The 13,650-nt window shown below is 40.4% G+C and overlaps 1 protein-coding gene across 8 annotated transcripts in view; it reads left to right on the top strand.

Annotated features, from left to right (window-relative positions):
* The window catches only part of SLC25A26 (solute carrier family 25 member 26), a 140,434-nt gene that overhangs the window by 28,195 nt on the left and 98,589 nt on the right, over positions 1-13,650 (top strand). For all 8 annotated transcript variants that reach the window (XR_015248301.1, XM_086697638.1, XM_086697632.1 and 5 more), the window contains 2 exons: positions 10,583-10,687; positions 12,228-12,275. Coding sequence is in view for 7 of the 8 variants with exons in the window: in XM_086697638.1 (XP_086553764.1) it covers positions 10,583-10,687; positions 12,228-12,275 (153 nt within the window). In the remaining variant the exon portion in view is untranslated. The remainder of the gene's footprint in view (positions 1-10,582; positions 10,688-12,227; positions 12,276-13,650) is intronic.

Raw genomic sequence — 13,650 nt, 5'->3', positions numbered from 1 at the left:
GTGGTCTAGGTTCATTTTTCTGCATGTCGCTGTCCAGTTTTCCCAGCACCATTTGCTGAGGAGACTGTCTTTAGTCCATTGAATATTCTTTCCTGCTTTGTCAAAGATTAGTTGGCCATGTGTTTGTGGGTCCATTTCTGGGTTTTCTATTCTGTTCCATTGATCTGAGTGTCTGTTTTTGTGCCACTACCATTCTGTCTTGATGATTACAGCTTTGTAATACATCTTGAAGTCCGGGATTGTGATGCCTACAGCTTTGGTTTTCTTTTTCAGGATTGCTTTGGCTATTCGGGGTCTTTTCTGGTTCCATAGAAATTTGAGGATTGTTTGTTCCAGCTCCGTGAAGAATGCTGGTGTTATTTTGATAGAGATTGCTATCTTGGCACTTTATTAAACCAGCTTTCCAAAGCCATTCAGTATCCATTTTCTCAATAAATGCCTGAGAAATGTATATACCGCCTTTTTATTTTAGTAACTTATATCAGTTTCATAGAGCATAAACTTTTGGTTTCAGATTCATACAGCTGTGGTTTCCAAAAGTGACAGAAAGAAAGGGGTGAATGTAGGAGAAGCAAATTTTCATTGGTAAGGTAAAAAGAAATGGAAAACAAAAACATTTATAGCTGTCATTGGTCAGAAAGGAATAGAGATCTAGAGAAAATAAGAAATAGTTTGGTGATTTTCTGTAACGTTTATTTTGATAGAAGATTATTAGGTTGCAGACAGATTCCTTAGAAACAATAACGTATTTTGTTGGTATCCAGTGTGTCCAGAATTACTTTATCGTAGCAACTCTAAGTGTATGAAAGAGACAGAAGCATGCTGCCATAATAACCTTTCCCTGCAGCTGCGCCTTGATTAAAACTTAATGACGAATCAATAGAACCATAATTACCACTTCTACCTTATGTTTGTAATTTGGAATACAGTAAAATCGATCAAATAAGATTTAATATGTAACAACAGTTAGAGTCTTGTTTGTGCCACTTTTATTAGGAAGGTGGCTGTACCAAATCTCTAAATCCCTACCTCAATTATTTTACAGCTCAGCTTTCATCAGACACAGAAGAAGTCCTGTGAGAAGTAGAATCTGTAATTAGATCAGAAGGGTTGGGCAGGTTTACTTTAATACAACAGATGCTGTAACGTTACAGTAATAGTGGTTTGTTTTTAGTGTTTAAGATTTAACTTTTCCTGGGTCTTATTCTACTTTTGGCTTAGATTCATGTTGTTTTCAGAAACGAAAGATCCTTGAAATTTCTTTGTAGCCTAAGGCAGCCACTCTGAATTTAATGTATGCATGGGTGACGTGTGGATGTCCTTATACACGTAGGTGCTGGTTGATTATCCTTTTGGTCCCATTCTAATTTGGAATTGAGAAAGCTAGGAAATAAATTTTATCATATTTTGTAGTTGCTTTTCTGAGAACCTCTAACAGTAATTCTCCAGGCGTAGTCCAAAGAGCACCTAGACACCGTTGCCCGGGCAGCTGGTTACAGATGAAGATTTTTGGACATGGCACCAGGAGCCCTGCTTTTTAAACACAATTCCTGGGTGGTTCTGGTGCTCAGTGATATTTAAACACCACTGATTTAGAGTTATCAAAAATTTAAGGGGCACCTTGGCGGCTCAGTCAGTTGAGTCTCTGACTTCAGCTCAGGGCATGATCTTGAGGTTGGTGAGTTTGAGCCCTGCGTCAGACTCGCTGCTGTCAGTCTGTCGGCACAGAGCTCACTTGAGATCCTCTGTCCCCTTCTCTCTGTCGTTCCCCTGCTTGCACTTTCTGAAAAATAAATATTACAAAAATGTAAATGTCTATCCCACTACTCAATTTTTATACTGTATTGGTTCAGCAGTCCCATCCTTACGAATATGTCAGTGGGTGCTGAACACGAGGAGTGCCACATGCTGACCAGAAGTGCCATCCCTTTCGTCTGCCTCAGAATTGCAAATTTGCAGACCCACTGAGGGATCTCGTTTAGTGACAACTGACTGGTTCTGAGGGTGGCAGCTTACTTGGACATGTTGATTCAGATTTGGAAGATAGAGTGAGGTTTGCAGCTACATCTGACATTTTCTTCAAGGCCTGTGCCATCCCAGACCCTTGAAAACGAAGACAGTTTATGCTGTTGTGTAGCTCATCTACCACACCTTTGTTGTGCTGTCGTCCATTCGGGGCTTATGGGTTAGCAGCATATGGATTAGGTGAGTTGTTAGCACATCCTCTTTCTTCGGCTTCCCCACTGAATTGGCTCCTTGGAGGATTCACAGGCCTTGAAGCAGTCTAGCGTCTGTCAGGAGCAAAGCACAGCGCGCGTGTTGGTCACCATTGTGTTTTCCCTGGGGGAGATTTAAGCCATTTTTGATGGTGTTGTGAGTAGCTTTTAAAATGTCTGTTTAGGGGCGCCTGGCAGGCTCACTTGGTAGAGCTTGCGACTCTTGATCTTGGGGTTGTGAGTTCGAACCACTTCGCAGGTAGGGATTACTTGAAAAAAATCTATTTAGTGTTTTTCGTGGTCTTTACTGGCCTTTTTTCTTTTTCTTTTACAGAAGACCACTGAACAAGATGATAAGATAATAGAAGGAGGTTGACAACTTTAGAAACGTGTTTTATCTTTTGAAATAATCCTAATAGATTTTGAAATACCCATAAATTCTTGGAGAGTCACTTTGGTTTGCAGTTGTAGTATTATTTTGCCAGACCTGTGTGTGGTTGTGTGACCGAGCCATGGAGACAGGGTGAGCAGGAAGGAAGATGACTGTGCCCGAAGTGTGGTTATTAACTCAGGCAGCAGCTCCGCGAGGCTGCGGACGGAACTGGTTGTGTCTATAAAGGTGGAGGCGGCATGCATGTACGGGTGTTGCTTGGAGATTTGTTGGACAATTAGAAGCTGAAACTGGACTGTCACATGCTTCGCTACTCTCAAACAAGGGCTTCTGTTTTTGATGCTTTTAAGCACCCGCATCATGGGGATGTGCTAAGGCATCCTTTTACCCTATTCTGTTTATTAGGTAGTGTTTCTGGGAACCGTTTTTTTTTTTCTTATTTTGAATGTTTTTGAGAGAGAGTGAGGGTGAGTGCCTGCGCTCACGTATGAGTGGAGGAGGGGCAGAGAGAGAGAGAGAGAATCCCAAGCAGGCTGTGCGTATGGAGCCTGATGTGGGGCTTGAGCCCACAAACTGTGAGGTCGTGATCAGAGCCTAAATCAAGAGTCAGATGCTGAACCAACTGAGCCACCCAGGTGCCCCTAAAAATTTTACATTTTTAAGTAATCTCTATGCCCAGCGTGGGGTTCATAGTCAGGACCCCACGATCAGGAGTCACATGTTCTACCAACTGAGCCAGTCAGGTATCCCTGGGAACCTTTTTTCACTTTAGGGCCTTAAGCACATTAGGAACAGACTTTTTTTCTTTTTTCTTTTTTTCATTTAAGAGAGAGAGAGAGGCATGCACAAGCAGGGGGAGGGGCAGAAGGAGAGAGAATCCCAAGCAGGCTCCACAGTGAGTAGAGCCCTGATCCAGGGGCTCCATCCCGTGACTCTGGGATCATGACCTGAGCCAAGAGCAAAGAGTCAGGTGCTCAACCCACTGAGCCACCCAGGCACCCCAAGGAACCCAGACTTTTTAATAGCTTCCCAAGAATCCTAAAGTATAAGAATTACACAAAAAATTATCTCAAGAATGTAGAAATAACTTGCTTTCCACCGTCATCCTTTAAACCCTGTCCTTTTCGTGTCCATTCCTCACTTGGACATCTTTGATTCCTGGTACGTAGGCTGCTTTCCTTCAGCTCCTCCATTTACCCTGCAGGTGCAGATTTAGATGGAAAGTCCTTACTAGGTTCTAGGCATTGGGGATAAAACGACAAGATAATACACTGCCTTGGAAAGGCTTGCCATCTGAGGTGGAGATGGACGTTTAAGGTGTAAGTACACTAAAGGGTTACAGGTATTTTAAGTAACGTGAGTACAAGATACACTGAGAGCCTGATAAGAAAAGGAATGGTTTTGTCTCGATGGTGTTGATTCAGGAAAGGCCTGATAGAACAGCTAACCCTTGAGCCACATTTTAGGGTATGATTGTTAGGTGGGAGGGTGCCAGCATGGGTATTGAGTTTGTGGAAAGTCCTTATTAGACATTTTCAAGTTCTAGATGGAGCATAGGCATGACTGGGCCATCATGAAATGAAGCAGGGCAGGGGGTGCTGGAGGGCTTTGCCTGCTGGGGGAAGGACTTTGGCTGTTATCTTTTGAATGGCTGTGTAGGAGGGCACCATTGGTGGGGATTTTAGGAACCTGCCCTCATAGCTGTGTGGGGGTGGATGTGGTGTTTGAACGGAACACAGGAGACTACTCCAGAACCCCCCAGAGAGAGAGAGATGAGCAGAGCCTCAACTAAGGCAGAGGCATGGGGTTCACAGGGAGAAGGTGAATTTGAGTGATAAGAGAATTGGCATAAGGATGGTAATTCTTTCATTTTTAAAAAAAGTTTATTCATTTTGAGAGAGAGACAGCATGAGTTGGGGAGGGATAGAGAGACAGGGGGAGAGAGAGAATCCCAAGCAGGCTCTGTGCTGCTAGCACAGAGCCAGATGCAGGACTTGAACTGACAAAACTGTGAAATCGTAACCTGAGTCAAAACCATGAATTGGACCCTTAACTGACTGAGTCACCCAGGCACCCCAAGATGGTCGTTCTTTCAAAAGCACTTGCAACAGCATTCCTCCAATGCATATCGCTTCATGGATACCTTTGTTAGTATGGGGTGGGGGTGGGGGTGGGGGGGTGCATAAGCTTAAACTGTGCAGTGGAGTCTTCTGAGCTAAGTCAGCAAGCACGTCCTGTTTCGCAGTTGTCCCAGCCATCTGAGCCTGAGCGAATGTGCAGAAGGGCCAGGGAGACCCTCTGGGCTTGGTGCGACCGATGTCTGCTGATGACCCCACTTTGAGTACAAGCATGGATGTGCAGAGAGGTTTTTCAGGGAGGCTTTTTGTAAAGGACCAGTTTGCCCCACCACCCCTCCAATTTCTTGATGATTTCCTCCTTTAACACATTTCAGATTATTTTCTGTTTTATGGATTTGCTTGTCTCTCCCTAGTGTAGTATGCAGCATTGATTCAGACCGTATTGATTCTTGATCTAGGACAGTGCGTTTCATTGACTATCTTGTTTACTTACTGGACAAGAGGGAAGGGAAGCTCTGTGTTGGCTTTTTATTTAAGAGCACTGTCAGGTTTTGGAACACAGTTAAGTTCAATTTTATAGAAACAGTGAACAAGATTTTCATGTAAGATGATGAAGTTGAAATCGTTTCAAGCCACAGGAATATTTGGTCAGTTAGCGCCACTACATTTTAAATGGAAAAGCCAAACACTTGTCTCCCCAAGGACCAAACTACTGATTAGCCACTTCTCTGTAAGTCTGCACTTTGTCAGTGATAAACCTTTACTTTCTCACATGCTCTTTGGTTAAGATTAGGGTTCTTACTAGCATAATGAATTAAATCCCACTGTCATAGAATTGCTCTAATTTGTAATTGTATACTTTTCAATATTTGAATGCCTATTCTCTAACACTGTGATTGATGCTAAAAAAACATAGAGTAACACATTTTTATCCCTGTCCTTGAGGAGTGTATGAATAATAAATTGGATGAATTTATTAAGTAGCTGGAGAATATATTGACTGCCTCTGTAAGGAGACAGTATAAGGGTCATACCTGTCCAGTAACATAGATCAGGCTTGGAACTCTGACTTGTTACGCACCCTGTTTGCTATGTGTGTCCGTAGGCCATATACCTAACTTCACTGAGCTGCTTATTTTCCTCATCTTGAAAAACAGGGTTAATGCTACCCAACTCACAGTTCTTATAAGAATTAAGTAGGGGCACCTGGGTGGCTTAGTCGGTTAAACGTCCAACTTCAGCTCAGGTCATGATCTCACAGTTCGTGAGTTTGAGCCCCGCGTCGGGCTCTGTGCTGACAGCTCAGAGCCTGGAGCCTGCTTTGGATTCTGTGTCTCCCTCTCTCTCTGCCCCTCTCCTGCTCATGCTCTGTCTCTCTCTCAAAAATAAATAAAAACATTTAAAAAATTTTTTAAAAAGAATTAAGTAGTACATCGCTTAAAAAGTGCTCAGCCTAGCATCTGATCTGTAAAGTCCAATTTTCCAGTGCATGTCACACAAAGTGCTTTATGTAGCACATTTTCAGAATTACATATTTTTTGGAGAAAATCATTTCAGAAGAAGACATTGAAATTGACAGAGTTTCAGTGACTTGTTCAAGGTTCCACAGCTGCTGTGGACAGTTAAAACACCATTGGAGAATGAATAGTTAAGACGAACATTTCTCTGTGTAGTTTTTACTTTTGATGTAATATTTTAAAAATGGCAGAAGTGGTGCAAAAGTGGAGATGAGAGGTGTATTACTTGGGTAATATTATGAACTCTGATTGCTGTGGGTTTCTTAAAATAAGAAAAGGTTGGAGTTCTAAAATATGCTGTTGGTTACAATGGTAGGCAGAATAATGGCCCTTTAAAGATTTCTTAGTCCCTAAAACCTGTGACTATGTTACCTAACATGGCAAAAGGGGCTTTGCAGATAAGGTAAAGTTAAGGATCTCGAGGACAAGATTTTCTGGGATTATCTAGGTGAGCCCAAGGTCCTCATAAGTGGAACGCAGGAGTGTCAGAAGTTTTATGATGCTGTGCTCCGTCTTGAAGAGAGAAGAAGGGACCACAAACCACAGAATGCAGTGGGCTATAAAAACAAGGAAATAGATGCTCCTTTAGAAACTCCAGAAGGAATACCAACTGGCTGACAATTTGATTTTAACTCAGTAAGACTTAGTTTGGAATTCTGACCTCCAGGATTCTGAGAGATTAATTTGTGTTATTTTAAGCCACTGAGTATGTGGTACTTTGTTAGAGCAGCCATAAGAAACTGATACAGTTACCGTGACATTACAGTCTCCTCCACTTTCAGATTTTCTATGAGTTGGTATGTATGCATCTGTCCACAGGGCTTTGTCACCTTCTGGGAAATCATGGCTCCTTTCTGTTACAGAAAGGAACAAAAGTGAAAAAGCCATTTACAACTTAAGTCTTATGTAACATTCTGTGAACAGCCTTTAGAAACAAAGCCTACACAATGATATAATTTTTGTTGGGAGGACTATTAAGTTTCTGTTGGAGTCTGGATTATCAAGAACAGTAATTTTGTCAGGTAGGAGAAGACTAATATCTACAAAAATTAAATATTTTCTTCTAATGACTTTTGGCTGTTTATGTAGGTGGAAGGAGCTAATAAGTAAGAAAGGTATGACGAACTTGTGTCCCCATATCAGTGGATAAAATTTAAATCCCAAGGATGATAAATTAGGAGTTAGAAATTGCTGCTAGGATGGTTTTATCAATAGCTGTGATTCCATTTGTAACCAGAAGATGGCAGAATTGACACACAGATGAACTTACAGTTAACAGGTTTTTGATTTTAAACGATGGTTCAGAAAGATATGTTAGATTTGGAAACGTGTGTTCCAGAAAGAATTTTGAGAATTACACGAAGAATGTGAAATAAAATACAAGTAAGTAACTTGCACGTTGCAAAATTTTTCAGAGTGTCATAAGGTTTTTCTCCCTCTTACTAATTTGCCACACTGGAGTTTACTCTGCAAAGTCCAAAGCAGCCCTTGCTCTGAATATGATTAAACTTTGGCTGTATTCAGTTTATTTAGGTTTCTGTGGAACTGACAAAGATTTACCTGTCTAAACATGAAGAATCAGCCGAACTAAACTTTGAAACTTTAAGTTCATTAGATGCGTGTTGATATATCTTTGATGGGAAATAATTCTGGAGACAGTCATCAAAAGATGTGGGTTTCATCCTAACTTCCTAAGCCAGGTAGTGCTCTGACCTTCAGTAGCTTCTGTCTCAGGCTGGTATGTATTTAACGTGCTGACAATTGGCTTCTAATATCAGAGGCACATTTATGGGTCATTGATGAAGTTTCCTTTAGAAAAATGAAAATCAGGTAAATGATCGTGAGCTGTGTTAAAACAATTGGGGAAATGATGTAATGTTAATGGAAGGTACTTTTGGTGGTGCCCAGTGGCCTCAAAGAGCATTTCAAGAGTGACAGGACAGAGGTGAGGCCGTAACAGGCTGGCAGCGAGGTGTGGAGGTGTGGGGCGTGGCCGTGGCAGCGAAAGGACCAGAGGTTCCTCTTCTCTGCCTTCACTCATTTTACCAAGTGGGAGGTTGAAGTTGACAGTAGTTTTTTCCCTTTCACACACTTAGTCTTAGAACTTGTAGTGTTTGTGTCTTGGGGTTTAATAAATACTAAAGGGAGACATTTCAGTTTCCATTGCAAAAATAAATTTAAAAAAACATATCAGGGTAGGTTGTTTTTTTTAACGTTAAAGAAAAATCTTGGCAGCAGCTTTATTATTATTATCAATTTTTAATCTAAACTTTATCTTATTTTTGGCATGTTTAATTCTGATGAAGCCAGTATTGTATTTTAATGTGGCTTAAAGATGGGGACGTATATTATCTTTATGTTTTATTTTTTGGTAGACCCTCAACATATAAGACGCTCTTGGTTATAATGAAAATGCCACCATTTCTGTGTCATGGATTCATACCGAACCCCAGATTTATGAGGAAGGAATTCTCTAGAGAACGGATTTACCAAGAGACCACGGATGACATTATCTTGATCCCCTTTCATGGAATCACAATACTGTAACGTGTTTTTGTTCTTGTGCAGTGAAATACTCTGTTGTAGCTCAGATTCAAATCTAAGAAAGATCAGAGTTAATAGAAAACCAAATCGAAGGCATTGGAGTTACTGGAGGAAATAGAGGCGTTCCTTTGTGGCCTCTCTCTCATGCCAAAATTGCCACGCCACGGAAGTCAAGAAGCCTTGCTGGGCACTTTGTACCTCTTCCGTTAGTGAGATTGTTTTTCATCTAAGGACCTTTTCAAAGTTTTTGTTTTGCTTCTGTATTTTTAAGAAATAAAAACATAATGTAAGAACATGAAGGGTTATGAAGCATGAAGTTCCATAAATATTTATGCCAAGTCGCAAAAGTAGACCATTCCTATTTTCTTGACATATTGAGGTCATATTTCACTCTTGACCTCTTGAATTGAAAAATACAAGGAGTTAGTGAACCTTTTTCTTTCTTTTCTCTTTCCTTATTTATTTATTTTCATTTCTTTAATGAGTTTTAGAGGCTGGGGGCTATCCTTTTAGGTTCATGTAAGTTTCAGCGGACCTTGTTTTCTGTCCTGGCTTATAAGTATGGATTTAAAAGTTTGCACACTTATGAAGAGTAACACGATTTATACCCAATTTTAGGCCTTAGTGATTAGCAGGTGTTTAATCTGTTTTTTGTGTGTGTCCTTATCTGTAAAAATTGGTATTTGTCAACGTTAATAATAAGTAGGGTTGCATTGGAAACCACATTAAAAAAATTTGTTTTTAATGTTTGTTTATTTTTGAGAGAGACAGAGCGTGAGCAGGGGAGGGCAGAGAGAGGGAGACACAGAATCCGAAGCAGGCTTCAGGCTGTGAGCCGTCAGCACAGAGCCCGACGCAGGGCTTGAACTCATGGACCACGAGATCATGACCTGAGCTGAAGTCGGATGCCTAACCGACTGAGCCATCTAGGTGCCCCAAAAAAGCACATTTTAAATTGGCCCTTTCATTTTATTTTCTCCCTCATTTAAAATCTTTGGTCCATAACATATTTGTGCTCTTTGATATTATGTTAATGAAACTTACCAAGTAATAATGCCTGTTCATGATAGAGAATTTAGACATGTGGGTAGGCAGAAAAGGAGAAACATTACTTGTAATCCCATTTTGTTTTTTCAAGTCTTTAATATAGGTAATCTGATGTTAAGTACAAAGAAAAACAATATCTTAAAAATTCTGGAGTATTGGTTGTTGACCTGTCAGATGTGATTACGGTCTGTTTAGGACCTGTGTCAACTTGAATGCTGGAGCAGGACCCAAGAGTACCTGGAGTTTCTCCTCCGTTGTTGCATGGTGGTGTGGTGATAGGGTCTAGGGTGCTGGGGTTGGGAGCTAGTTGAGGCTGGGGTGGGGAGTGGGACAGATGACTAGGTGTAGCCAGCTGCTGATCAGTCTTGCTTCTGTTGATGTATGCATTATTTACAGTAGAGCAAAAGCCCTTTTGGTTCATTCTTTCAGCCTGTTTGAAATGACTGGCATGTGAACACTAGGTGATGCTGTTCTAGGTGCTGGGGGTTCAGAATAAGTCAGTGTGTTTCTTGCCATTGAGGGACTTCTAGACAGATGGGTCTGGAACAAGATGGCAGGAGGTGTGAGGATATCTATAAGCACAAGGGAGATAAGTTTCTGGGCTGACAAAACAATGCATGTCCGTTAAGGGTCTGAGGCTTTTAGGTTGAAAAAATGCCTTTGGACATGTTGCAGTGACCCTTTATATTATTCCTTTTTGACTGTCTTTTTTTGATTATGAAAATAATTTCAATTTTCATAGCAGTTACTTCTTTTTTAAGATGTAATTAATTAAATTATATATTTTAGGTTGCCTGTCTGATTCGTGTTCCTTCGGAAGTGGTTAAGCAGAGGGCACAGGTGTCTTCCTCTTCAAGAACATTTCAGATTTTCTCTAACGTCTTATATCAAGAGGTGAGATATGTTTTTAAACTCTTTCTTTATTGAGAAAGATTTTATTAAAAAAATTTTGTTTTAATGTTTCTTTTTGAGGGAGACAGAGACAGAGTGTGAGCAGGGGAGGAGCAGAGAGAGGGAGACACAGAATCTGAAGCTGTCTTCAGGCTCAGAGCTGTCAGCACAGAGCCTGACACGGGGCTCGAACTCATGAACCGCGAGATTGTGACCTGAGCTGAAGTTGGATGCCAACTGACTGAGCCACCCAGGTGCCCCGAGAGAGATTGTATAATAGCTAATATGAACACTGTGGTTCTCATCCCAGGGGCCTTAGAAGAGACCATGAAGATAAATTTAATGCTCAATCATAGCAGCTTTTTATGCCAAGATTATCTTTGCTTTTTTATTTGTTTTCAAATTTTAATTTTAATATTTTTTCTCCAAATTTCTAAACAACACGTACTGAGTGCCCCCACTGTGTACATGTCCTACATTGTCATTGTCCTGTAGTAGTTTCAGAATCAGACATGGAATAAATCATAAAAATGTGAAGTGCATAAAGATACCATGTTAGAATGTTACCATAGAATTTGGGGACCCATGGAAGAGGAGTACAGTAATGGGCATAGTGACCAGCATCATTATGTTTATATTAAAATTAATTCCGGGGGCGCCTGGGTGGCTCAGTCAGTTAAGTGTTCACCTTTGGCTCAGGTCATGATCTTACGGTTCATGAATTCGAGCCCCACATTGGGCTTTTCACCTGCTTCGGATCCTGTCTCTGTCTCTCTCTGTCCCTCCCCCAACCACATGCTCTCTCTCTCAAAAAGAAATAAATGTTAAAAAAAATTAATTTCTTTTTTACTTGTTAATGTTCCACTGTGGATCAGAGGTCATTCTTGCTGGCCACGTCACTAGGGACCATCAAGCTGCTTTTCTTTGTATTTTTTTGCAGAAGCCCCCTCCTCCCGTGTTTTAAAAACCGTATTCAGTCGCATGGAAATTTCAATGGGTCTAGGTTTTAGAAAAGTTACTCTTAATAGTTTTTTTGTCACTTAGGTGAGGAAATAACTGAGTATTTGATCAGAGGATCATGAGATCAATCCAGTAAAGAGACCCTATTGTGAATCATGTGGACAGTTGAATAAACCAAGGCTTGTCCAGAGATATTTATCACCTTGGAGGATTATTAATGAATTTCTGATATCTTCTGTTTGAAACTATGAAATATAATTCTGTTTTTATAGGAAAGGATGGTTGGCGTTTTGTGTGCATTTGAATTTGGAAATACATACTGAAATCGTCTCAAGTATTGTTTTCAGGAGCAGAAATTTTGAAAGTGACTGAAGTAGTCAGTTTGATTATTTTAGACATGTTCCCATTTTTGACCCGAGCTTTATATATTTTAGGCCAGTTTATAACCTTTAACCTCTTATAGAGTGTGGTCATTGTGCAAGCTTTAAAACTCAGACTTCAGCAACTCTGCTTTACTCAGAGTATCATTCAGATCTCTGTGCTGTTCTAACTTACTGAGCTCTCGGCCTTTTGTTTGTTTCAGGGCATCCGAGGATTGTATCGAGGCTACACAAGCACAGTTTTAAGAGAGGTAACTCACTTAATTCCCAGTACTGAAGTGCAAAAGAATGATGTGCTTTGTTCAGCAAATTCACTCAGAGAAACTGGTTGAAAAAATTAAAAAGGGATACTTTGATCACCTTTGAAACACCGTTTAGTCTTATCCTGGTTCGTATAGCTGACGAATGGGCCAAATAGGTTCGCTAAAAGAGCAATCCCACTGGTCAGAATGGCACCCACGCTTTGGCTTCATTGGTGCTAGGTTGGTTAAATGTCCGTTTTGGCTGAAATCGTAAGAAACAACCACTGAGGTTAAGATACCAAGTTAATTACCAGAAGACACAGAATTAATGAGAAATTGGTAATGAAAGCAACGTGCTAAGAGACAAGTGTCTCAAAAGTCTGTATCATGCGGTGTGCTGTTGTCTTCCCGATGGCCATCGCAAGGTACGGTGAGCCCCGGACCGCTGGCCCTGCAGGTGGCTGGCCGTGCAGCGTGCCCCCAGGCAGCCGCTTTGCCTTCTGAGACTTCTGACTCGAAAATGCTGGGATTCAGTATTTTTCTTCTTCTTTTGGTTGAAAAAGCAAAGTGATTTCAGTATATTGCTTGTAGGAAGTATGTTTCTAATTTTTGCCTCACATAGAGGACAATATTTTGAAGTTCAAAGGGTGATTTACATAAGATTTAAGACCAGTCTTTGGTTTGGGACGTAATCATAATTTTCTTTCTTCCTTTTTTTTTCTTTTTAAGAGTTTAATTCCTAGGATTTTTTTCAGCTGTATTGAGATATTGTTGACAGGTACAATTGTATTTAAAGTGTACGTTGTGATGATTTGGTCTATATATCCCTTGTGAAAGGGGTTGGGACATAATTTTCTATTAAAGAAAACAGGAGAATCTGCATGCATACCTGTGCTCTCTATCCTTTTTTCTATTTGAAGTTCCTTGGTCAGTAACATGTTTGCATTTACAAAAATGTTTTTAATTTAAATAGATGTTGTCATTAATTAGCAAAACTTTGAAATGATTTGAAATCTCTAATTTTATTTCCAGGTAGTTTTTGATTACGTTTTGTTTTTACTATAGATTACAATCTTCTTTATGAAATACAAGCACCGTCACATGTTTTATAAAGCTTTGATTTCTGCAAGATAACAACCTTAATGTAGTGTGGTGTAGTTGATGTAGATCTTTTAAAAAACTTCTTTTGAAGGAAAACTGAATGTTGTAAAGTCAGTTTGTTTGTGTGATGATGACTTCTGTCTTTCAAAAATATCACCCACGCTGTCTCTTGGTTCTTACTTATTTTCTGACTCACTAAACACGTGTGATTTAGTCAGCTTTCCCCTGGGTGCAGCAAACCCGGGGCCGGGGGGGAGGGGTGGGGGCAGTGAACCTCCTTTAT

This window comes from Puma concolor, chromosome A2 (genome assembly GCF_028749965.1).
Source record: "Puma concolor isolate L17-30 chromosome A2, mPumCon1.1.hap2, whole genome shotgun sequence".
Classification (NCBI taxonomy): Eukaryota; Metazoa; Chordata; class Mammalia; order Carnivora; family Felidae; genus Puma; species Puma concolor.
Note: the sequence above shows the minus strand (reverse complement) of the source record. Positions and strands in the feature narration are given on the sequence as shown.